General features: G+C 40.3%; 1 protein-coding gene across 21 annotated transcripts in view; it reads right to left on the reverse strand.

Annotated features, from left to right (window-relative positions):
* NRXN1 (neurexin 1) overlaps positions 1–26,910 on the reverse strand; it is a 1,135,337-nt gene that overhangs the window by 410,071 nt on the left and 698,356 nt on the right. For 2 of the 21 annotated variants that reach the window (XM_042932255.1, XM_042932253.1), the window contains exon 1: positions 19,752–20,001. The exons of the other annotated variants lie outside the window; for them this stretch is intronic. In XM_042932255.1, coding sequence (XP_042788189.1) covers positions 19,752–20,001 — 250 coding nt within the window. Of the gene's footprint in view, positions 1–19,751; positions 20,002–26,910 lie in introns of those variants that run through there. 21 annotated transcript variants of the gene reach the window in all.

Here is a 26,910-nt window from a genome sequence, read left to right on the forward strand (position 1 = left end):
GCAGACTTTGGCTCAGGTCACTACCTCGCGGTTTGTGAGTTCGAGCCCCGCGTCGGGCTCTGTGCTGACAGCTCGGAGCCTGGAGTCTGTTTTGGATTCTGTGTCTCCCTCTCTCTGACCCTCCCCCGTTCATGCTCTGTCTCACTCTGTCTCAAAAATAAATAAACGTTAGAAAAATTAAAAAAAAAAATGGTGAAGAAATTATTCCATTAAAAAAAAAAAAAAAAAAGAACTGGAAACCCTGTACTCATTTTCTACTAATTCTGTTACCCCCATAGCACTCTCAAACTCCAAGATCTATCTCACTGTGCTGTTAATAGCTTCCTATACTTCACTTGTGACTCCACAACTGCTTGCTTGGTCAACCTTCTGACACACCTTGTCTCTTGTCATTTCTATCAAAGTTATCTGACTAAATGCTGGTTCAATATCTCCTGCCTGTGGAAATACAAAAAAAAAAAAAAAAAAAAAAATTCCCTGACATGTAAAGTCATCTCCATGGGATGGAGGGTAAAAAGAGACAAAAAATGTAATTAACAATAGAGAAAAATGTCAATAGATTTGACTACAGGAAAATATTAAATTCTTATATATTAATAGTACTGTGAACAAAATTAAAAGGAAAGTGATTAACTGAGAAAAAAATGTTACTTACATATACAATAAATTCAGTAAAGGGTTAACAACATTTATACACAATTTTTATAAATCTACACAAACAAAAGGAATACTCCACTACAGACTGGAAACCATGGTGAATAGGCAATTTGGTGAAGTAAAATTGGCAAATCCACATATGATGATGTTCAAACACAGTAAAAGCCCAAAGAGTGTAAAATAATTAAAATAATGAAATATCTCGGGTTTTGTTTTTTGTTTTTTGTTTTTGGCCTACAAAATGACAAAGACTGGAAATGGTAATTATAACCTCCGATGGCCAGTGTGCCAGGAAATACACAGCACAGGAGATAATGTAAAACAATACCCTGGAGGAGTGGGGGTGGAATTCAGTTTGGCTATGAGTACCAAAAATCTAAAAATAACTATACCTCCTAATTTAGAATTTCCACTTGGTGCACAACACAGATATTTGTATTTAAGTATCATTCATAACAGCAGTGTTTATAAAATTTTTAAATGGAAATAGTCTAAACATCCAACAACAGAAGTCCTGGTGAAATACATACAATCTAGGTGGAATGCCATGAAGTCATTAAAAAGTTAGAGTTCAAAAAGAAATTAATATCAGAGAAAGATATTTAACATGTTCTTAACTTGAAAAAGGGATGCAAAATGGCAGACAGTAAAATAATAATTTTTAATGTTTAAAACTATAAATAAAAACTACTAAAAATGCCAAAATTTTAATAGTGCTATGATTATGGATTTTTTTTTTCTCAGACTTCTGTGTTTTCCAAATCTTGTATAGGAACAACATATTTCATTTAAAAATTCATTTACCTCTAAATATCTTAAGAGTGTGACAGAATTCAAAGACATACGAAGTCTCTCCTCTTCCTTCTTTCATTAAAAAAGGCAGAATATTAAAACAAGGCCATGTCCTCATGTTTTAATCTTGCATCCCCAAGGATATTCACATTTGAAAATCTTTCCTCCCAATACCTTTTCCCCACCTCCCCCAACCCCAACACTATTTTCTCTACATTAAAAAAAAAATCTCTGTAGTAATATAAATTAAGCAAGGAAGCATTTAAAACTGTCAGCTTAATTGTGCACATAGGAGTTACGGTTGCTCTCAGTTCAAATAAATTTTAATGAACAAAGTAGCTCAAAAAGTAAAAGATATTCTCAAATTATAAGTAGACAACTTGTTAAGTTTCTCAGACCTTGTTTATTTCCATCGGAGTCACTTGGTTTAAAATTCTTCACAAGGAATGGCATGGATATGGTTGGATTATTCTTTGGGTAATTCATGAAAAAAAAGCTGAGAGGAAAAGAGTACTGAGCTGGGGAAGAAACCTGGAACTGAAGATTTAACCTTCCTGGGTCTCAGAGTCCTAGTTTGTAAAATTAGGGGTGAGAACTAGTTACTCTTTAAATTCCCTCTTCTTACTCCCAAATGTCTGATTCTAGAGATATATTCATCATCTGTACAAAGCCAAAAAGAATGAAGAATGATAACCCAATAATAATGTCATTTTTTAGAAAGGTATAGATGATTTACGAAGAAGAGAGAGGAAGTTCATAAAAGATTTAACATTAAAAAAATCACAAACATTAAAGGAGATGAAACTTGGAAAAGACATTACAAAATCTAAAACATAAATAGACTATGATGAAATGTATGCTGAAACAATACCTGCCTCAAAGCTTTCATGGTCAAAGGAAAAAGCCTAACCATTAAAAGACTTTTTTACTTGGGGGGAAAAAAGGAGAAAGGACACCTTAGTTTGCATTATTAACTAAAACAAAAAAACAAACAAAAAACCCCACTTTCTAAGAACATTAGAAATATAAACCAAAGAACGCATAAACGGAAAAGCAAAAGGTGGAAAAGGAGATTGCAGACTAAAATTTTTTAATTATCTGTGTGCATCTATCCACTTACATACACATGCGGATGACCCTCAAAAGTATACCTATGGAGCAGAGTTGGCTGAATGCAGGGACACCCTATTCCAAGAAAACAAGAACAGTGAGCCTTTAAAGGAAATCTGCTTGAGCACCTGGGTGGCTCCGTCAGTGAAGTGTCCAACTTCTGCTCAGGTCATGATCTCACGGCTCATGAGTTTAAGTCCCATGGGGGGTTGTGTGCTGACAGCTTGGAGCCTAGGGCCTGCTTCAGATTCCGTGTCTCCCTCCCTCTGCCCCTCAAACGCTCGTGCTCTTGCACACTCTCTCTCTCTCTAGAAAATAATTATAAATAAATAAATAAATAAATGGGATCTGCTTGTGCCCTTTTTTTTTGTATGAATACTTTTTATGTATAACAGTCCTACCTAGCAGAAAGACTTAAAAGACGATAATGTGTTAGTATCCTTGTTAATATTGTTTAAGAGCAATTGATCACTAATGTGATATTAGGTTTGAGATACTTTCCCACACCATTCTCCCTGCATCCAAATGACATTCTTGTGTCCTCTGATATAAAGCAATCACTTCCTAATTGTTCATTAGACAATATGTATTGGAATTTTACAAAGAGCTAGGTAAAGGCCAGCCGGTGAAGATAATACTTTGATAATAGTATGAAGTCATTCCCCCAAGAGCTGTCCAGGAACAATTTACATTGGAATCTTAGAAATGCAAATTCTTGAGTCCCACTCCAAATTTACTGAATAGAATTTCTAGAGGTGCAGCCCAGGCATCTGCAATTTCAATAAGTTCCCTCAGTGATTCTGATACAGTTTAAATGCTAAGAATCATTGGCTTACATCAGCTTAAAGCATTATGATTTCTTAAGTCTCTGGATCACATATATTATTAAAATGTTTTTATTCTGCCTAAATATAATTTACATAGCACTTTACAAACATATGCCATTTATTCCTCACATAACATGGTTCAATAAGGACAAGGATTGTCACTTTTATCCCATTTTAGAGAGGTCATCCAGCTAGCAACTGGTAGACACCAAATTTCATGCTCTTTTAACACACAGCAAATTTTAATGAAAACTATCAAGACACTAAAGAATGGTAGAATCACAGTCAATGGGAGAAATATTTAGATGTTTCAGGCTATTTATATAGCTCAAAAATAATAGTGTTGACTGTATCTTTAGTAACAGTAACAGTTCCAAGTAACAGTATGAACATATCATTGTTTATCAGTAAGGAGGCTTTGTAGTAATCATTCTATAAACATTTCTGTACCTTTGAGTATTTACTGTTGGACATTATATTAGGTGGTATAGCTATAACAAACACCATACTTCCTGTCCTCAGGAAATTTAATCTAGGGGAATTAGAGGGCTGTTTTGAAAATGTAGGGAGTGTTTCTACAAACACATATTTTGAATGTATCTCAGCATGATCTCTGAACTAAATGGTAACACCTGGAAGCATTCACTTTTACCTAGTTGGAGAGCTCTCTGCTTCATAGGAATGCTAACCATCTTGCCAGCTGGGCATCATTTTTCATACTACTAAAAGCAAAATACATTCCCAAAGTGATACTCTTTTTGTAAATTTCTTTGCCATCTTTTTGAAGAATCAAATGCTTTAATTATTAAGTTTTTTTTAATGTTTATTTATTTTAGAGAGAGGGGGAGTGGGGAGGGGCAGAGAGAAAGGACAGAGGATCATCGCTGACAGCAGAGAGCCCAATACAGGGCTTGAACCCACAAACCGTGATATCATGACCTGACACAAAGTTGGATGCTTAACCAACTGAGCCACTCAGGTGCCCCAATTATTCAGTTTGGACAGAATATCTCAGTTTTTCAAGTGCTCTTAAATAATTCCATACAAGTAATTTGGATATTTTAATTATATGTGGTTTCTTCTCACTGCTCATCTAAAAAACATTACAGCATTAGTTAAATAAAGATATGTCAAGCTAGAGTGTTTTCCCAGAGTTATGTATACTTTTTTGAGTTATTTCAACAATGATAAAAAGTCAATAAAAGTTCATTCTTCAAGCTGGAATTCTCATTTCTTTTCCAAAAGACAAACCCTAATAAGCAACAAGAAAATTAAACCATCACACTGGTAAAATATATTAAAAGCCGATCTCTAATATTGACCATCTCACTGTAGGGGCCAAGGACAGGCTGCCCTAATGTGTCACTTTTGGATATTAATTATTTTAAATAAAAGTTACTTAAGAGATAGCCAAAAGGACACTCAGACCCCCGCTATTACACTGAAAACAGGAAATAAATCTCCCATGTAAAAGGTACCCTCTCAAGACAGGAGGTAAAGAGATATCCTTATCACCAGAGATAGGAAATTCAGGGCCAGAAAGGTTATATAAATAATCCTTGTTACTTTTCACTTATTTACTACCCCAGCCCAGATTCTGTTTAGAATGTTTACTAATTGAAGCTCCTAAAGTTAAGTTTTCTTTGTCCTGCCAATTCTTCACAGATTTATTGTCTCTTCATCTAAAAAGTATAAAAATTAGCTGCCTTGGGGCACCTGGGTGGCTCAGTCAGTTAAGTATCTGACTATGGCTTAGGTCATGATATCGTGTTTCATGAGTCTGAGACCCACATCAGGCTCTGTGCTCACTGTGTGGAGCCTGCTTGGAATTCTCTCTCTCTCTCTCTCTCTCTCTCTCTCTCTTTCTCTCTCTCTCTCTCCTCTCCCTCCCTTCTCATGCTTTCTCTCTCTCAAATATAAATAACTTAAAAAAATTTTTTTAATGTTCATTTATATTTGAGAGAAAGAGAGAGAGGGCAAGGAGAAGGGCGGAGATAGAGGGAGACAGAAACTGAAGCAAGCTCCAAGACTCCAAACTGTCAGCACAGAGACCAAGGCAGGGCTTGAACTCACAAGCTGCAAGATCATGACCTGATCAGAAGTTGGATGCTTAACTGACTGAGTTACCCAGGCCCTAAATAAACTTAAAAAATAAAACAAAAACTGCCTGCCTTTGTCATTTCTTTAGTCATTATTTGGCTTCAATTTCATTACTGGGCCTTCATGCACACATAATAAAACTTTGGTCTTTTTCTATTGTTAATCAGTTTCATGTAAATGTCATTATTTGTCCAGCTGGAAGACCTTGAAAAGTAGAGGAAAAATTTTCCTTCCCTTCATCACCAAATACGCAGTTTTTTTAATTTTATTTTAAAAAATAAATACCTTTTCCCTGTAGCCCAGCAGATCTGTAAGACTCAGTTCTTTCAGTGGTTCCTTCCCAGAATCCCTACTGAATCATTAGGTATACTCGTCTCCTAGGGTTTCTATGGACAGTACACAAATACTCTGTGTTCACCTACTTGCATGGCAGAAGCAGCACTGGCCTTTGGGAGCTAGCATACAGTGTTTTAAGTCCCAGGTCTCCCATTTATAAACATGTGATCAAGTCAGGCCACTTAATGTGAACGAGCCACATTGTTTCCCCAACTGCAAAGTGGGGCAAAACCTGCCACAGGTTTATTGTATGTATCATGTAAGAAAAAAAAACATGAGAAACCATTTTTAACAATTAAGAGCACTACAAATGTGAAAACACAAATGCAATCAAACATCTCCCCAACCACCAACAGGACACTGGCCAGTTTTCTACAGAAATGTGTAGAGAAGGAAGGTCTGTGTCTGTCTACTCCATTTGATGGTGTAAATGAAGCCTCTGGTATGTCTGTAAAGCAGTGGTAGGGTGAAAAGGAGATGTATTTGACATCTCATTGCTGCTGCTCTAGGACATTGGGAAGGCCTCCCAGAGGCCTGAAAGAACAGGATGCAGGCAGTTTGAATTTTAAAGCCCAAGGCAACAGAATGGATTTGACTGTCTCTTTCAGGCCCTGTGTCCTGTGGGAGTCAGTAAGACAATGTCCCACCACAAGTAGCAGGCACTTGATAAGCATTGTTGACTAATGATTGGTCTCTGCATTCTTGGCACTCTTAGGACAGTGATTTGCCAGCATAGAATGTACAAACACCCACATTTGGTAATAACCTAAATATCTGCATATTGTGAATGAGGAGGCTGAATGAAAGAAATTATGTGAAAACAGAAAGTCAGTTCCCTACATGTCCCTCCTTTATCATTTTCTCTCTGCAGATAAAGGACATTTAACAGTGAGGATATCAGGGCTTCCTAAAGGCAAGGGAAGGACAGAGCACTGCCCTGCTCTTTGAAGGTTTTTTGTCTCTGTGTGTTTGTCCATCACTCAGGAGTGTGTTCCTCTGTAGTACCTTAAAGCCAGCATCCAGTAAGCACAACATCGTGTTTTACAGCTAAACTAAGAATGAGTTCTCTGTAGAAATTATGTCTCTGCTGAAAATTGTATCTCTGACTTCTAAACACCTACAGTGCTATAGTGCAGACTGCCAAGGCATGTTCACTGGGCCCTGTTTTATGAATGGCAGGCACTCCATATGAAGAGTCTCCAAACTCTCCAAAATACTATGGAATGCATGAATGCATAAGGTAGGACTTAGACTCATATGTCATAAGCCCCAGAGGAGCCAGGCAATGCTTTCTCCAGGAACATTCTTCATTATCTGTTATCTAGAAAGTCATCTTCATTTAGGGGAAAATTCAAGCTGCCTGGTTTCATAAGTTAAACTTGTTGGTGGCACTCATATACCACAATAAGAAAACCTTGGGGGAAGCGCAATAAAGACAATAACTTTAACTTTATCAGCTGCTTATCTTAAACATGTCTTGCTTTGTCTGAAATACTCACTTCAAAGCATTTCTTCACACTTTGGGGTATGAAAGTAATGGGTCACTCCATAAAGTTACTCTATCTCAAAGGCTACATCATCCCAGGTGATCACATACTTGAAATAAATGTGCTTCTGACCATCATGAAATTTTGCCTATCACACAGTCCCTAAGACAGCCTCTTTTTAGAAAGGATAAAAAAAATCAAACATGGATATTAAGTTCCTGTTAAAACATTCATTTATTTTAGGAAATTCGCTAGCTACCTTTTAAAAGTAGGTGATTAAATTACAGTTGCGGCATTTTCATTTGATTTAGTATTCTCAAATGCTTATGTTCTGTTTAAATGCTAGACTCTTAGCATTTGGCTACGACATAAGCAAAGTGGCCATTGTAAAAGAAGTGACATAGCGATTCTGGGCCAGGAAATACTGTTTCTCTTACGGAAATCTCTTTCAGCTGTAATATAGCCAGGTAAAGTTGGCTTTGTGTTTGCTGACATTTTCAGAGGCTGATTGGGCAAAAAAAAAGTGTATGCTCATTTTCCTAAGTCTCTCATCATCATCAATGCTCTCTCCTCCCCCACCCTATCTTAAGGAATCCTCATCTAAATTCAAAAAGAAATTTCTAAAGAAAACAAAGTCCAACACTATGATGCATCAATAGCTTTTATAGTTCAGCCCTGATGCAGTGTTCCTGGTTTAACTCCCAAAGGAAGAGAGGGCATAAAAACTGTTGGTTTTATGCATATCTTCTAATTAATATCTGCACCATCCTTTTTCGGATGAATCAAATGCCAGGAAAGGATCTCGATTTCAACCCCTTGTCTTTATCCACCAAGTTGATCTAGCATGATGAGAAGACAATCTATTTTAAAAGACTCCAAGGATAATAGTGTTTATAACTAACTTCAGTCTTTGTTTTTTTTCCTTAATGGAGTCTAGGGGAGAGAAGACCCAATGTTGGAAAGAGGTTAATCTATTACTGGAAAAGTAGCCACCATTTATCAGGTCCTGTGTCAGATGATTATATAAAGTAGTCTTCATGACAGCCCTACAGAGTAGATATTATAGGCCCTACTTTACTCTCAAGGAGGAAAATCTTACTCTTGAGGCACAGAAAGGTTTAGAAACTTGCCCAAGGTCATTTAGATATAGATACAAGACCTAAAAAAACAAACAACAATAACAAAAAACCCAATCCTTTATCTCATTATGGAATTCCTAGAATTTCAGCAGTGTTAATATAAGTGGTATTAAATTGGAGAAACAAACAAAAAATCTCTAAGAAAAATGTAGCTCAAACTTCAAAGCATTTACCACCTATTATGAATGATTTCCCAACTTATAGTCTAATTAGAAATGACTGGCAGATGGGCACCTGGGTGGCTCAATCAGTTAAGCATCTGACTTCAGCACAGGTCCTGATCTCACTGCTAGTGAGTTTGAGCCCTGTGTTGGGTGTAGAGCTGAAGGCTCAGAGCCTGGAACCTACTTTGGATTCTGTGTGTGTGTCTCTCTCTCTGCCTTGGCTCGTCTTCTCTTTCTCTCTCTCTCAAGAATAAACATTAAAAAAAAATAAAAATAAAACAAATGACTGGCAGAAATCCTTAAATTTTTTCTGTAGTCTTATAATACCATGCCTAAGAGAGAGGGAGACACAGAATCTGAAGCAGGCTCCAGGCTCTGAGCTGTCAGCACAGAGCCGGATGCTGGGCTCTTGAACTCGTGAACCATGAGATCATGACCTGAGCCAAAGTTGGATGCTCAACCGAATGAGCCACCCAGGCACCCTTAAAAATATACAATTTTATTTAACCATTTATAGAAGGATTCTTGTCATCTCATAAGACTATAATCATAATCAGATAAAATGCAACTGTTCTTTTTTAATTGTAAATCATGGCTGCACTTGCAAATTAGTCTATTATCACAGCAGATCTACCAGTTTGGTGGGGAATGTATTTGCCAACTAGAATGAAAGAAGTTAATAAACATTAATAAGCCTCTTTAATCAATCACTCCTTTACTCTTGGTGTGGTGGTAGATATTGAGATTAATAAGTCATTCAAGGGGCACCTGGGTGGCTCAGTCGGTTAAGGGTCGGACTTCGGCTCAGGTCATGATCTCACGGTATGTGAGTTTGAGCCCCATGCGATCTCATGGTATGTGAGTTCGAGCCCGGAGTCAAGCTCTATGCCAACAGATCGGAGCCTGGGGCCTGCTTCAGGTTCTGTGTCTCCCTCTGTCTCTGCCCCTCTCTCTCTGCCCCTCCCCCCGCTCACACTTTCTCTTTCTCTCTCTCTCTCTCAATAACAAACATTAAACTAATAATAAATAAATAAAAATAAGTCATTCAAAACAAATAAAGTGATGAGGAAGGGAGGCACAGGAAGCCTCCTGATGCCCTGTGTAGTTAAGGAGCACAATGCATAAACACAAATTGGCAGATAAGGATAAGGTACTAAACCTTCAGCGAATGACTTGCTGGAAATTAAAGTAAATCCAGATAGTCATCCTTGGTTGCCCCCCTATGCACTGCTGGTGATAAGAGCTGGAGGAGAAAATAAAATGCTCAGTCAGGATAAATGAGGCTTGTTGGTAGCATAATGCAGGGGTTACAAACATGGGCTTCCAAGTGAGCCTGCTTGGGTTTAAATCCAGGTCCCAGAACTTTAGTTTTTATAATCTTGTCATTTCTTAACCCCAGTGTGCCTTAATATCCTTGTGTGTAGAATGGAAGATTGATATGAGTACTTCATAGAGTGTTGAGGATTAAATGAGTTGATATTTGGTTAAGGGATTAGAACAGTTCCTAATGTATAATTAGGACTAATTGATTAATAAATAAATAAATGATGTAATTGGCCATTTACCACCACTTTCATAGCCCTGGTTCTTCTCTGCACAGCCTTTTCACTGGGATAGAATAAGAAATAGTGAAATACCTCAACAGCATCTAAGTTACTCCATTACTATAAGCCAAGAGCTGAATTGATTTTTTGTGTAAAGATAGTTAAAATTTTAATTTTATTTAAAAATAAGAGCAACATCTTATGTTTAAAAATAAGATTACTAACACAAAGGTTTTATAACTGGCAAGTTCAAGTAGACTATTGGTATATATTTCAATCATCACAAAGGTACCCAATCAATACCTCGTGTGTATACAAAAACATAGGCTATTGTATAAAGATGTTTGTCAGAGATTCATTGTCAGTATTCTACTTTTGATTATGGTATGATAAGTTGTCCATTGTAGAATCAAACCTCTATTATCTCATTTAGGACAAGTCCCAAAGAGAAGAATGAATGGGGAAACCAAATATATTATTTGCATATATAACAGCATGTCCAATTAACCACTATGCTGAAAGATTAATTTAATGTTGATCTTATTCCGCCATATGCTATTACTCTGACAGTAGCTGTGGAAAATGACTGATACAGAGTATTGCCATTCTGAAAATGTTAAAGGTACACTTCAAGGAAATTTAGTCTAGAGTGTTAGAAAAGTTTCATTACTTCAACTCTGGAAAGGTGTAATGTAGAAAATGATCAATTTTCAATGAGTATGTTAGGCATAAATAATCCAAAATGGCAAGATTTTCAGAAGTCTATGTGAAATACAAAATAAATAGACTAGCAAATAATACCCTTCAAGAAAAAGAGAAAGCTCAATTTCTGTAATACACCTTCTAGGCAAAAATTCTGAGATATTTAAACTCGTCATGATCCAGTCCTATTTCTCTATAACAGATTGTAACATACTTGATAATGAAAAGGTAATGACATATACATTGGCATGGATATAAACTAGAGAATTTATCAGATTAAGAAAGGCAAAATCTTGAAAAAAAATAAAAGGAAAACTCATCAGGAAAACTGCATACTTCTTTAAAACACCCTGCTGCATACCCAAATGAAAGTGCTAACTGGATACTCTCAGAGTACTATGACATTGAACTTCCATATTTGCTCTGAATATATTTTTTAGAACAGCACTGCAACCAGAGTGATGTGCTTTATTCTGTGTAACTATCCATACTTTAGATAATCCGATCTTAAAGTAAAATTAGAGATTTCAGAACCCTAAATCATCTCAGTTTTAAGAAGCATCAGAAATACCACTTCTGTTTAGCAGCCCTGCATCCTGTAGTCATCTAGAAAAATATGCTATGATGACCAGATGGTAACTAATAGCCAAGACAGGCTGAACCACATAAATAATTACATGTACCAATGTTAGTCCAATGGCAACTCATATAATCAAAACAACTGTGCAGAACTGATGTCCAAGTCAGTAAATGTCACTGCCGTATATTTTACCACACAGTAAAAATCACTTCTTTAACATTTACTTAAAAGTTTTATTTCTAGTTACTAATCCCCAGACATATTTCATAATACTTTTTGCACCAATATAGTTATATGAAAAAAAACCCACACCAAATATGTACATGACTATATAGCAAAGTCCATAATGGGGTCACATTATATAATACATTTGACCTAGAGATCCCATAACTAAAAGGGGTCTAGTATTTTTACTTTCTCTCTCTCTGTCTCTGTCTCTCTGTCTCTCTCTGTCTCTCTCTGTCTCTCTCTCTCTATCTCACACACACACACACACACACACACACACACACAAATGGCTACCAGATTCATACAAGCTTCATGTAAAACAATATGGACATAACCACATATCTTGGAAGTACATTGGAGAAATAAACTTTCTACACTACTTCAGTTCCAATCCACAAATCCCATAGATATCAAGTTCACAAAAATGACAGACAGCAGTTTATTCTTATCTGCCTGTATACTTAGTGATTAACAGAAAATTTGCTTAGTAACCATCATCTTTTAGTGATAAAATGTTTTTATTATAATTGCTACTATTGATTAATAATATTATTTGTCATGGAGTATAATACTTCAAGTTGAATTTGAAAATGCCCCTTATTTATGAATCCATACCCATCTTACCACCCACTCTCAGCCAAGTATCAGAATATAGTATTAACTATAGTTTCTTCTGCCAGAATGGAGATACAAAATTCATCTATGTAGTCACTTGAAATTCTTAATAACTATATCAGTTAGCTCCCAATTCTTGGCCAATTTTCTTCTTAATGAAGAAACTTTTTTTTTTTTCTTGAGAAAGTAAATTGGAAAATGACGACACTAGGACAAAATTCAGATCTTCTAAATTTAAATGCAGTATTTTTTTAAAAACCTTGCCTCTTAACATACTATAGTGGAAAAGCAACAGTACTGCAGATACTTATTAATTAAGTGACCCTGGCAGAACCATTGCCTCTCTAAATCTGCTTCCCTGTCAGCAAAATGGTTATCATGAGCCCTGCCAGGGTTATGATGTTGATTAAATGAGACACTTTACATGAGGGCTCTGTGGAAATGTATACTTAAAATATAGCTGTTTTTACTAAGTTTCTGTCTAAAGCTTGAGGGAATTCATTCTTAGATGATCCACATGGAGAAAAAATCTTGCATTTTGTGAGAGAAAGGAATATTTAAAAGGCTATCACCAATTTCTGCGCAGAGAGATATTTGACACCCCATACAGACCAAAAACAAAAACAAAAACAAAAAAACAAAAAAATAAGAAACAAACAAAAACTGGCGAAGAAGACCAGGTAAAGGAAACAGGTGCCTTTTCTAAGAGATATTCCTCAGAACCTCAGCTGAAAGGCAAGTGTCCTGATCCTGGCCCCCCACATGGTTCCTGTGCACCTAAGTAAGCCATTCTAACTCATGAAGAGGACAACACAATGGCTTAAGGGACCTGAAGACAATCTTTGCAAAAATATCTCCAGTTATGGTATGTTTAGGATCAATAAGCCTCTGGAAAAAGACAACAGGAGTATGAGGATTTTGAGATTCTTTTAATCTAAGGAATCTTAGAACTCAAAGTTGGAAATGATCTTAGTCCAATTAAAAATATGAATGACAAAAAACAATATAAAAAGCCATGCTCAACATTATTGTTAAGATCATAGCACATAAAATAACCAATTGTGTCTTTTACTAAGAATGAGGCACTGACAGCTGTCTATGAGGATAAACACCATCACTGGATGAATCAGAACTGGAACTCATGTCTCCTGGGTTCAAGTCTGTTTTTTCCACTTCATGTTGTCTTCTCCCTGAAATCTCTTCTAATTTTTTAAAATTTTATTTTATCATGGTAAGAACACTTAACATGAGATCTACCTGCTTAACGAATTTTTTTTTTAACATTTACTCATTTTTGAGAGACAGAGCATGAGCAGGGGAGGGGCAGAAAGAGAGGAAGCCCAGAATCCGAAGCAGGCTCCAGGCTCTGAGCTGTCAACACAGAGCCAGATGCAGGGCTTGAGCCCACTGGCCATGAGATCATGACCCGGGTTAAAGTCAGACACTTAACTGAATGAGCCACCCAGGCACCCCTTAACAAATTTTTAAGTGTGCAGTACAGTATTGTTACTATAAGCACAATGTGCTACAGCTGTAGCACCTATTCATCTTGTACAACTCAACTTTATGCCCACTGATTAGCAACTCCCCAGTCCCTCTTTTGCCCAGCTTCTGGCAACCACCATACCCTTCCGATTCTATGAAGTTGACTATTTTAGATACTTCATATAAGTGGAGTATTTGTCGTCCTGTGACTGGCTTATTTAACTCAGCATAATGTCCTCAAGGTTCACCCATGATATAACATACCAAAGAAGTATGTTCTTCTTTGTTGAGGTTGAATAATATTCCCTTATATGCATGTAGTATATTTTCTTTATCCATTCAATGAAAATCACACTGAGATATCACCTTACACCTATTAGAATGGCTATTATCGAAAAGACAACAAATTTTGCCAAGGATGTAGGGAAAATGAAATCCTTGTACACCACTGGGAGGAATCCAAAATGGTGCAGGCATTGTGAAAAATAGATGGAAGTTCTTTAAAAGAAACACACACACACATACACACACACAACAAAGCAACAACAACAACAACAAAACTATCACATGATCCAGCAATGCCACTTTTTTGTATTTACCTGAAAAATCTAAAATCAGGATTTGGAAGAGATATTCGCACTCCCATGTTCATTAGAGCAGTCTTCAAAACAGCCAAGATGTGTAAACAACCTAAATGTCTAATTTTTTTTTAAACAAACATTTATTTGGGGCCTATTATAGTCTGGGCACTTATCAAACCCATGGTCTCATTTATTCTCCACTGAGATATAACTGATATTTTCATTTTACAGACTGAGAAAACAATCTTAGTGAGGACAAATAGTTTAGTAAATTTATACGATGCTAGAAAGTGGCAGCAGCCAGATTTTCACATAGATATGCTTCTGTGAATTATCTTCACCAGATCAGGCTGCCTCAATTATTTTTACAGCGGTATGAATCTAAGTCAGTGAAGCTGCTGTCTTAAATACATTTGCCTTATCTCTTTTTGAACAATAAAAGACTTTATATTTTGTTAGAAGAAATATACATAGCAACTTAGTGAAAGGCAATTATGCAAGGAGCCCTTTATACAACATTAATATTAAAGGACAAGGTAACACAATGTAGATAAAATCCACTGTGTTGATGTTTTTATAAGATCATTTCATGTTGAGCATCAGATGATTGCTACACACACATAAACTTTATGTTTTTTGCCTTTATGCTCAGAGGCTATTTGTTTGTAAAGAACAAGTTTTGTTTGTCTGCTTAAAGATTAACTGTTTCTAACAGTAGCTTGGATTTTTGGAACTAAACTGTAAATTTTCTGATGGTCCTGCCTTGGGTATCTTGCTCCTCCTCCCTTACCTCTATTCCCATTATCCCAATTACTATCCGGCCTTCCATGGTACCTGGCGCACAAATACAAAAACATGCACATACTATATATTTTCTGAAGCAATGGATGGACAATCAACAAAAATAAATAAATATATTAAAGTGGAGGGCAACCAAAAGTTACCCTCGAGTCTTGGATTACTTGGACCACGATTTATTAAAAACTTCTTCTAGAAATATTACCTGACCGTCTTATCTAAAATAGCATTGCAGTGATGCATGTTTTTGTCCAAAAAGCCAAAGTAAGAAAGAGGTGTAAGGTCGAAATGTCTCCTTCAGCACAATATTCATAGCCAAAAATGTTTTGGGTCACACGTATGAATTAATTACCAGAAAAGCTAAATTTTTCTTCAATGCTAAGTGAAGTATATTGCAAAAGGTTTTGCTAACTTTCTTGGTTGCTAGACAAAGGAGCAAAGGGATCGGTGTATCACTGCAACTTTCGTCCCTGAGAAAAACAAAAGAAAAACAAAACCCTCCTCAGCAGAATCAATGAAGTGACCAGTGGGGCATCAGTGAGGTGTCATCAGCCTCCCTTACAGCATTCATTGTTGTTACTACATGTTGGAAGCAAAATGCTATGCTCTGGTCCTTGCAATGATTTCATCTCCAAGAGATCAACCATTAAAGCACATGGTGGACCCTCTCAGTTGCTCTGGGCTATGGGCCACGAAGCCTTGATTCTAATTCCTCTTTGACTTTGATCAGAGATTTGGCTCCATTTTCCAGGGCACCTATGGTGTGCTTCAGTATCCTTATAAGGAAAATGTTAAACTCCCTCCAAAACTGACTGGTCCTCAGAGAAGTTAGTGTATGTACAGAAGTGCCTCAGAAAGAGAAATGTTATAAATTCAAGATATAATTATTATTCTTATATAACAGCACTGGGCTACTTCAATTATAAACCACCCTTTTAAAATCTGTTAACATTCCCTTCTGGGGAAGCCCTTTTGCCCTTTAATATTATAAGCTAATCATGACAGTATAATTTCCGGAGCTCATATTTGTGGGAGGAGAACGGCTGGCACTGGTAGGTTCAATTTTATGATGGCTTTCTCCTTCCTTTATCTCCGAAAACTACTGAGAGGCTCTAAGCTAATTTTTGAAAGTACGCAGAGGTTCCTAGGAAAGCCAAGAGTGGATATGGGAACCTGAGCACTGCGCTGACATCATTCTATGTTTGGCACAAATGGCACATTGCTAAAGAAATACTAACTGAACACACTGGTCTATTCTGAACTCTAGCCTGCTTTAAGTAGCATCCTTAATTATAAGCAGGCTTGTTTTTTAATCATATATAGTCACACAGCTCTCTGTTTTTTAAAATAGAAATATAATTTTTTATGGAGGTGTTTTTCATCATTTATATTTTTAAGTATATGCAAAATAAAAATGGGATTCTGTGGTGATCTCAAAACCTGCTTCTTATATGCATTAAAAAAAAAAAAGAAAAGAAAAGAAAACCTCATCATAATCTCTGCAACTGGGTCAGCTTGCACAAAGATGCTCAGGGTAGCCATAAGCGCTTTCAGCACCCTGCAATCCTTGTAAGTGACACCTCATAATAGTGCAAATGAAGCATGGCAAGATGAGAAAATGAAGAAGAATGAACCTGGATAGTCGACCCAGCAGTTTTCAAAACATAGAGAGGTTAGATTCAATTTTATTCCCTAAAATACACCACACATGATTTTTCTTTTACACATTCGAGCATATACGGTGCTTTCCCTATTAAGAAAAAAAAATGCTTATGATTCCAAGAAATTCTAATACAAAAAACAGGCTGGCTCATTTGTTCATCAACATATGTATGTTTTCAATAGTCTCAAGTTTTGAACTCAACCTCATTTACACCTGCCTTGATTTTTAGCTAGGAATTTACCCTATCGTCAGTCACCTTTGCTCTTCCCCTTCACCCTCATCTATTAGGCTCAAAGATTATTTCCTTGTGGGCCCTTAGTCTAATTAGCTGAATATTCGGACAGTTTATTGACCCAGCAAATTCAACATCACCTCTTTCTTATAGGTTTCTTTTAAGCCACCACCCTGCCTGCCCAGCTCTCAGCCCCTCTCCATCCCCCACCCCTGAGAGGCTTATTTCATCTTTAATGTTCCTTGATTGTTCTCTAGCTAGAGTTAATTCCCTCTCTTCAAGTAAGGAAAGGGATAAAGTATGAAAGATTCACACCAGCTTTTATTTGGTGGAGAATGGCTGCTGACAGGTAAGTTTGTTACTCTGATTTAAAAAAAAAAAAAAAGAAGAAGAAGAAGAAATCAGAGAGCTTCATCCAAAAGTATGTGTAAAGAGGGTGGAGAGAGTTTCAAAAACAAACAAATATGACCATACAATATAACCTTCAAAGGAAAGAGAAAGTTCTCTGACCCAAAAGAATAATACCAACCACTGCCCCCCACTGCCTTCTATCCTGTCTCTTTTTCAATGATACATGCTCCTAGGTTTTCATTCACATACAGAGACAAGCAATGTATTCTGGAGGGAAAAAGAAAGAAAGAAAAAGAAAGAAAAAAAAATGTTTGTAAAGACCAGCAGACGGCGCCTGACTGGGGTAGCAGCTGCAGTGGTCTGGGAGAGGAGCGCCCCGCTCTGCGGCAGGGCCCCTAGACGTTCTCGTCTCCCCATTTCCCCAGGGCGCTCCCCGTTCAGCTGCCTCAGCCCTCAGGAGAGGCAGAGCCACAGTAAAGGAGAAGTTAATATGCACAGGAGATTTTTAGCCAAGTACTTCCCACTGGTACAATTAGGCACCCCATCCCCTCGAATACCCCCATCTGGCTCACCTCACCTACCCATGCTCTGTCTGCCCCTCCCACACCCCCACTGGTCTCCCTCCCATGGGACTCACCCAGTCGTGCACAAAGGCAGGGCAGTGGGTGAGAACTGCACCAGGTAAAAGGAGCAACAAGGTCCGGGAATACTGTGAGCAAGTGGTGAGAGCAACAGAAACTCCTTACTGTTTCACAGGGATCTAGCCCCTTGGCTAGTCTCAGCTCAGAAGCCCAGGTGTGGGGCATCATCCTCTTTTCATCCTAGCCACTCTTAACTGGAGAAAATTCTTGAGAGGAACCGGGGGAAGGAAGGGAAGAGATTCCTAGGACCTACAGTGAGGTAGGTCTCTAAGCCACTCCTAAAGAGGAGTTGTCAAGAGGATTTGTTCTCTCTTCAGTGAGGTTAAGCTACAAGCTAACCAGAATTGTCCTCAGACAGGAAGCCTATCCCTGGGGAGGAGGGCCATCCAGGTATAAGCAACAGCTGTTCAGGGGAGAAGAATTCCCCGGGGAGAGGGGCAAAGGATCTAAAGCTGAATGAAGTCTGAAAGAGGAAGGGGCCCTGCAAGGAAAAGGGGGCAGGGGAAGGGATAGAAGTGTCCCCAACTTTTACCCTGTCTTTTCAAGTGGAAGACTTTACTTACACTGAAGGAGACTAAACGCTAGTAGTGGGAAAGCCTCCCCAAAACAGTTTGATGCTTTATTTATTGGCAGTTCAGGGAATCTGAAATAGGCACTTCTCTGAAGATGAGAGGAATCTGGCCTTACGTTCTCCGCCACTCTGGAGAAGAAACCTACCAACCAAGGCTTTTCTCCACACTCTGCTCTTCACAAAGGAAGCTGAGGTCAGGAGAATAACTTCACTCTACTCTAACTTCTCCTCCAGGCAGACCTCCTGGCTTAGACCAGCCAGCCTTGACCCACCAGCCCTCTCTGGGAAGCACTCAACTCTGAGGAAGAAGGCAGCAGGCCCTCCTTCATCCCAACAGCCTTCAAAGAGGATCCCCAGGGAGATGGGTTTGGGTAGCCAAACCTCTCCCTGCCCTGTTTAAAAACAAAACAAACAAACAAACAACAACTCAGTCCAATCACCGAGAAAGAGAAGTGTGTATGTGTGGGGATGGAGCAAAGGGGATGGTATTCAGAGGTCGTCTCCGAGCCTGGCAGGCGGCTGGCCGGCAGCGGGGAGGGTGCCTCGGTGACCATCCTACCTTCTCCAGTTAAGGGAAGAGGTGGATGCTAAAGCAATTGCATCCTGCTGAGCGAGTCCTGGGACCACAACCGCTTCACTGTCACTGCAGTCTGGGCACACTTTGAAGGAATGTGCGAGCTGGAACCTCTCCCTCCCCCAGGCCTGGGAAAATGGGCAGGAGGTGGGGCAGCACACACAGCACAGACAAAAGGTTCTGCAGAGCCCTCCTCTCTGTGGCGCTCAGGTCCCTCGGCTGAGCGCGACGCCCCATCCGGCCACACCGAGTGACCTTCTGGCTAGCAACGCCCCCTTCCCGCGGGGCCCAGGCGCCCGGCCAGGGACGGTCGTTAATAGGCGCCCACATCTCTCCTCCCGGCACCCGGACAAGAAGCGCCCCTCCCACCCCTCACCACAAACACCCGCGACGCCTTCCCCCAGCCCCTTTCTATTGTCTTCAAAGAGATAAGTGGCTCCCACCAAACACACCCAAATGCACCTCCCTTTCTCGCGCTCCCATTTCTCTGAGCCTTAGGGGCCAAGAAGCGAGCGCAGGGCTGGAAGGGAGGAGACAGGGAGTAACCCGCGAGAACTTGGCACCTCAGACCCACCGTGTCCGCCTCGCAAGGATGCCGGTGACCTGTAGATTGCAATAGGCACTGAATGATGCTTGCTGCTGCCATGGAAATGGTGGATGTGGTGCGCTCCCAAACTGGACGCCCCCCATGCCACTCCTAGGAGGCCGCTGAGGGTGAGCGGGACTATCCAGAGCAGGGCCAGGCGCCCCCCTGCGCCGCCGCCGCCGCCGCCGCCCCCGGGCGAGCCCAGCTCGGCGCCGCACCGGAGCATCCTCTGGTACATGGCGGGGCGCCCGCCGAGGGGCAACCGCCGCGGGAGGCAAAGTTTGGGGCGCGGGGAGGGGCGAGGGCGCCGGAGAGCGGGCGGCTCCGGGTGGGCTGAGGGGCCGGCCGCCTCACCGCGCCAGGGCACCCATCCTCTCTCTCCTTCGGACAGTCTTCTCGGGGTCCTGGAGTCCGCCGTGCCGTGCGCCCCAAAGAATCCGAAACATAGCCGAGGCGAATGCAGCTGATGGGGGGGCTTGTCCGGGAAGGCGGCCCCGGGGAGCAGCGAGCGCGGAGCGAGCGGCTGCTCCCAGATTTCCAGGGCTCCAGGTTCTCGAGAGATACTCCCAAAGAGTTTCGGGCGAGAGTGCGTGCCGGGGGGTGGGGAGCGGGGAAATTGTTTAAAGCTCCTCCCGGAGGGTCCTCACTTCTACATGACAGCCATCCACCGCGATTCCACTAGGTAAATCCATTTAGCATCGTGTGTGGGGACTGGGGAGGCTACTTCGCCGGCCCGACCTCCTTTCAAGGGAGAAGCAGACCCCATGGAATCGAGGCGCCCCTTCCCTCCATCCAGCCCCGGCCGGCTCGCCCGATCGCGCCAGCCTCCCCCGGGCAGCGCGCGGAGCAGCGGCGCGCATCGCCTGCTCCCGAGGCAATCCCCGCGTCCGCCGCCTCCTGACACTTACGCCCGGCGAGGGGTTCAGAGGCAAGAGTGCACCTTATGGAGGAAGCGGGGGATCGAACGGGGGAAAGGGAGCCGAGCAAAAGAGGAAGCAGACGAAGGAGTGGGGCGGGGGTGGAGGGGGGGGGGGGGAGAGAAGAAAGGAAAAAGAAAAAAGAAAAAAGAAAAGAAAAGAAAAACCACACACGCTGGCGAAGCGAGGGGCTCTATGCAAATCTGCAGTCTCCAAACAGCAAATCACTGAAGCTCGGATGCAATGCAGAGGACGAGCCTATGTAACGAGGGAGGCTGGTCTAGCTTCCCACAAAAATCGCCCTGCTTTGCCTCTCTCGTGCATTCTCCACACATCAAAGGGACACGTGTACTGCGATGCGGGGAACACCTAAAAAGCAACTCTCCCTCCTCTGCCAGGTGATCCCTCCGTCTGAATTACAACGGCAAATGGCACCCTTCCCCTACCCCTATGGTTTAGATGTAACCAGTGTCTTGAGACCTCTTAAAAGGGAAAGAATTCGGCTCTTTTTATTGGACCAAACTTGTTCTGCCAGGTGTTCAAACCCAATCTTCTAAATATGGCTTGACACCATCTACTCAAGCATCAGTTTTGGTGATCTGTTAATTACACCTATCACTCATAACAAAGAGTCCTCGATCCCACTACAATACCATATCTCATATAAGGCAGTGGAAATGCAGGGAACCAAAACACAGGAAGAGGAGGGAAAAAAAAAAAAAGTGACTCCGGCAGCCAAGGGAGACACAGAAAAAGAAAGAATGAAAGAGAGGAAGAAGGAGACAGGTGGTAAAGAGGAGGAAAGCAGAGGAGAGAAATAGTGTGAATGAGATTGCTTGTACTCCAAGACCCCCTACAGAAGCCTAGCTGTGATGATCTTTTGTAAGGGTGGAGTTCCGCCTTTCTCTCATGCTTTCTCATAAGGAAAATAGCACTAGGAAATAAAAATTCCTAAATCTAGTGCCTCCAAGGAAGAGAAGATGTTTATACCCTCTTGGTGAAATGCAGCATCTTTAACTGAAAGCTGCATGTCCTGGATGGGAGACCAGCAAAGCCAACATGCACCTAAAAGTAAAAATCTAGGACAGCAAGTGGAGTTGGCAAGGAGGACCACAGTCAGTGGAGGCTAGCAGACAGGATTTAGGACTATGACTAAAATACTCCCCTGGTTTCCAAAAGATGACAAAAACCATGACATGTCTAGTGGCTGAACATTTTGTCTTTATTCCTACTTAAAAACAAAGGAAAACAACTCTGAAAAAGCACTACTTCTCACTGGCTCCTCACTGTCTATGTAATCCTTTAAATCAACAAATACAAAGTCATGTATCAGGAAGATAAAAAAAAAAAATGCTAGGAGGATTTGATTCAAATCAGCCATTCACAGAAGTGGCCATTTAGACTTGTATATTGCATCCTAGTTCCTAGGGTCCACCCTGGGATTCTGGTGGTCACTGTGTAACCACAGTCCAGGGACCAACAAATCAAATCTGTAGCAATCCAGCATCTCACATTCCTGTCAAGTTTATGTGATTCTAACTAAAAATAATAATAATGATTCTTCAGTAGTTCACTAACTGAAACGGCTTAGCCATGCTAGAGAATATGCTTTTATCTTCTTAAATACACCATGTCTCCCAACTTCCCACAGCTGCTCAAAGAGCAACAGAACCCAAATTCAGCACCTTCCACTGTGTTCTGTTCCCACCCGTACCCCCAGGCCATTTCCTCTTCATTTTGTTATTTTTCAGCATGTGTATTTTAATTCATTAGCCAAGGGTTGTGAATATTCATTTTTAATACATCAAGTAAGCTTCAAAAGGAAAAGAAGAGGAAAACCATCCTGACAGTATGGAGTTAAGACTCCTGGTAATACTTTGATGGAGACATCTCACAGCGTCAGTATGGACAGAGTACTGGATTAGGACGTAGGAAACCTGTGCTGCATTCTTGGCCCTGCCATTTACCGGTTATGTCACATTAGTCACTTGGCCTCTCCCTGAGGCTCCATAGCTTCCTTTATAAAATAGTCATGTTCCTATCTTTCCTAACAATCCCACAGGGCAGGAAGGCTATAACGCAATATTTAATGTGAGAGTACTTTAAAATATATCATATGCTCCCCACAGTTAAGGCGTTATGTCTCTCCTCCCATATAGGTCTAACATATTTGAGCTGATTAGTCTGCATAGTTCATTCATTTCCCTTCCTCTATTGGAAACATAGAGTACTGTGTGCTCATATGCTCATATGTGGTGTAGATCTGTCTTTCCCTCTCCATCCAGATGGGAGATTCCTGAAGGGGAGAGGAGTCAAGTCTTCATCTGTACTCCCGTGAGTGCTGAGCATATGTGAAATATAAATTAGCCTCTTGGTGCATACAGTCAATTCTTATTATACATCGTACTTATGGTCTATAAAGTCACTACAGACACTGAATTAGGGAATACTGAACCGTTGCTCCTAGGGCTTAGGTTCCTACAAGCCTCGGTCACAGCATTTTCATCAACCAATCAATACATAACCTCATTTTATGTGTGTTTTTTTTTTTCTGTTTAAAGACATCTTATTTAATATATTTGGTGTCTCATTAACACTGAACTCAGCGTCAACATCACTAGAATTCAAACCTGAATAAAGTTTATCTAACGTACCTACTTTCTTTGAAAGGAATATGACAGCCTTCTTAAGCTTAGGAACATTAGATAGCACTTCAGCACTATGTTCAAGGGCCATTTTGAACAGCAAAATCACCAAAACCAAAACAAACAAAAAACACAAAAATGTGAAAAACATGGCACTAAATAGAACACAGAAAGAGCACTCGTTTATAGTATAAGAGCTAAAACGAGAAGGCAGAGTGTTGCCTTGTTTGACCTCAGCTGGAAGCTGGGTGTTAGGGACTCAAATTTTTTGCCACCCTGTGCATGTCTGTTAATGACCACCATAGTGCCACTATTATTGATTCGGGGGTTACAAATTTTAGTAAAGATGTGAATTCATATCTGAGATTAATGAGGATTTACTGAGTTTGTTATTCTCTTAAAAAATAGAGAAGGATGGAGCTGGGACTTTGGACAGTGATTTATATAAATTAAAGCCATAGGAGTAGAGTAAGTAAAGAATTCTGATGAACCTTCCCAAGAGCATTACATGAAGAAGAGGGTCTCCTTCCTGTCTCACATTGTCTCCGGCCTAGGGAGATAAAGGTAGGGTTAGGGAAAGGATAAGCCAGAAATCTCAGTTTTACGGGAGTCTCAAGAGCTAAAGAGGAAATATTTACAGCTGCCTTGAAAGAAGAAACTGTAGCTGCAGTTTTCAGGCAGATGTCTAGGGCACCTTCGCGATACCTGGGAGGATTGGGGTGGATGCTGTGATAGTGATGCTGCAGTACTCCTTACAAATGGTCATAATTTGGTGGAATAAGGGGCCATTCTCTGCCCAGAGAATGGTGGAAAGTCTTGTGAACAAACTTTTGCCCAATCTGACTGGTGCTTATTCATTCTGTCTCTTCAGCTGGTCAGTCCTTGTGGTTGGAACTGCATTATTTAAAGGAAACTGAGGCAGCCTCTAACAAATTGTTGTCAGGTGAGTTTAGAATTGGTTGGAGGAGACATGGTGCTTGGCTGCTTATAATTTACTCTTAAATATTTCAGCATAAACAGTGTAATATAAATGTGTGTTAGTGTTCTGTGTCCCAGGAGAGTCAGCTGCCTTCATCGGGAATTTATGCTCCAATGTCTCAACCAGAATTATAGAAGCCAGAGGTGGCTTCTAGAAGCCTTGGTTATCATCATCTCCAAGCATGATATGGCATTGCTCATTAATTACAATGTATGTTGAAAAAAAAGGTTATAATTTGCAAAATAAATGACTTGTCAACTGGCATAATGGAGGTTAGGAATGGGTTCTCTTTGGTAAAGTTATTAACAGTCAAGATCAGTGGATTGGCCAAAATATTTTATAGACATGCTTTGCTTCCACTTGAACAGAGTATGTGAATCTAAGAGGCCTTTCATCCTTTACCATAAGGAATGGTGCCATAATAATAGTACTAAGAACTAACACATTTGTAACTGGCACAAGTCTGAGAGATGTAAATGTATTTGTTCATTTAATCATCACAAACCCATATGAAATGGGTGCTATTTTTGATCCTTAACAGACCTTAGTCACCTAATTCTGACAGATGATGAGCTGGTTCCTGCCATATTAGCAAAATACTGCCATATTTGCACAACTTTTTTTTGCAAGACATTTTTCATGTACCGAACAGAACCAAGAGCTGGAACTTCATCAAGCTTCCAGAACAGGCTATAAGATTTTGTGTCTACTTATTAATAAATGTCTGCTTTTGTAGCAGAAGTGGGTTTGCATTTGCATTCACTATGGCCTGCACTTTTGGGAACTCTTGAAAGAGTGGTTAACCCTACCCTGCCTCTAACAACGGTGGTTACTGGGATTTACGAAAAGAACCTAATAGCTGTGCATGGAAGATTGTCCTAGACCCATTCACAGCTAATAATGTATAATGAACAAGAAATCAGGTAGCCTAACTTGGACAACGGTGTTAAGAAATGGGAGATGGGGGGGGGGGTGGTGCCTGGGTGACTGAGTTGGTTAAGCATCCAACTTGGCCTCAGGTCATGATCTCATGGTTCTCAGTTCTCAGGAGTTTGAGCCCTGCTTAAGGTGAGCTCTATCCCCACTTGGGCAGGAGCTCAAGCCCTACTCTGGGCTCTCCACTGATGCTGACAGTGCAGAGACTGCATGGGATTCTCTGTCTCTCCCTGTCTCTCTGCCCCTGACTCACTTGTGAGCTCTCGCTCTCTCTCTCTCTCTCTCTCTCTCTCAAAAATAAATAAATAATGTAAAAAGTAGAATATCTTTAAAAAAAAGAAAGAAATGGGAGATGGGTTTGAAAACTGAGGGGGTGGAAACAAAGGAAATGGAGGGAAAGAGGAGAATGAGTGGAAAGCGGAGTGTGCAGAGAAATGGAAAAGGACAGGTCATTTCAAATTATTTTTTCATTTTCCAAAAATCAACCCTTCTGTCTCAAGGAACAGGATGGTTGTCAGGCAGACACTTTCAACCTTTTCGTGTTTTCCTTAAACTTAATTGGAAATTCCTACAGCTCAGTATTAAGCTATTTAAACAGAAAAGTAGACACTAAAAGCAGCAGAGTAGAAGTATATTAAAACCCACAGGCAGCACCAATCTTTTAAAAATTAAAAATGAAGAGGGTGTCAGTCGTGCATTTTGCATTTCTACTAATGCCAGCACAATCAAAAGACAAGCAGACCCCACATCCATCTGCAGGCATTTCTGAGTTGGGACCCAGAGTGCAGAAAGAGGTAAAAATTCAAAAGACGGTGTCCTCTGTGAAGCTACAGAGACAAGTCTCTGACCCCGTTACCTTTCTGGGTTAGTGCAGGTCCCTTATGGGCATTCTGAGAAAGGATCTGAATAAGAGAGCAGGAGCATTGAGAGTAAAGTAAAACCAAATCAACCAACTAACTAACCAAACAATGAAACCAATAAAAAAAAAATGCTGGGCATCCCCAAAGGCAAGGGAATTAAAAGCAAAAGTGAATTACTGGGACCTTATGAAGATAAAAAGCTTCTGCACAGCAAAGGAAACAACCAACAAAACTAAAAGGCAACCAACGGAATGGGAAAAGATATTTGCAAATGACACATCGGACAAAGGGCTAGTATCCAAAATCTATAAAGAGCTCATCAAACTCCACACCAAAAAAACAAATAACCCAGTGAAGAAATGGGCAGAAAACATGAATAGACACTTCTCTAAAGAAGACATCCGGATGGCCAACAGGCACATGAAAAGATGTTCAACGTCGCTCCTTATCAGGGAAATACAAATCAAAACCACACTCAGATACCACCTCACGCCAGTCAGAGTGGCCAAAATGAAGAAATCAGGAGACTATAGATGCTGGAGAGGATGTGGAGAAACAGGAACCCTCTTGCACTGTTGGTGGGAATGCAAATTGGTGCAGCCGCTCTGGAAAGCAGTGTGGAGGTTCCTCAGAAAATTAAAAATAGACCTACCCTATGACCCAGCAATAGCACTGCTAGGAATTTATCCAAGGGATACAGGAGTACTGATGCATAGGGGCACCTGTACCCCAATGTTTATAGCGGCACTCTCAACAATAGCCAAATTATGGAAAGAGCCTAAATGTCCATCAACTGATGAATGGATAAAG

The sequence above is a fragment of the Panthera leo genome, chromosome A3 (genome assembly GCF_018350215.1).
Source record: "Panthera leo isolate Ple1 chromosome A3, P.leo_Ple1_pat1.1, whole genome shotgun sequence".
In the NCBI taxonomy this organism is placed as follows: domain Eukaryota; kingdom Metazoa; phylum Chordata; class Mammalia; order Carnivora; family Felidae; genus Panthera; species Panthera leo.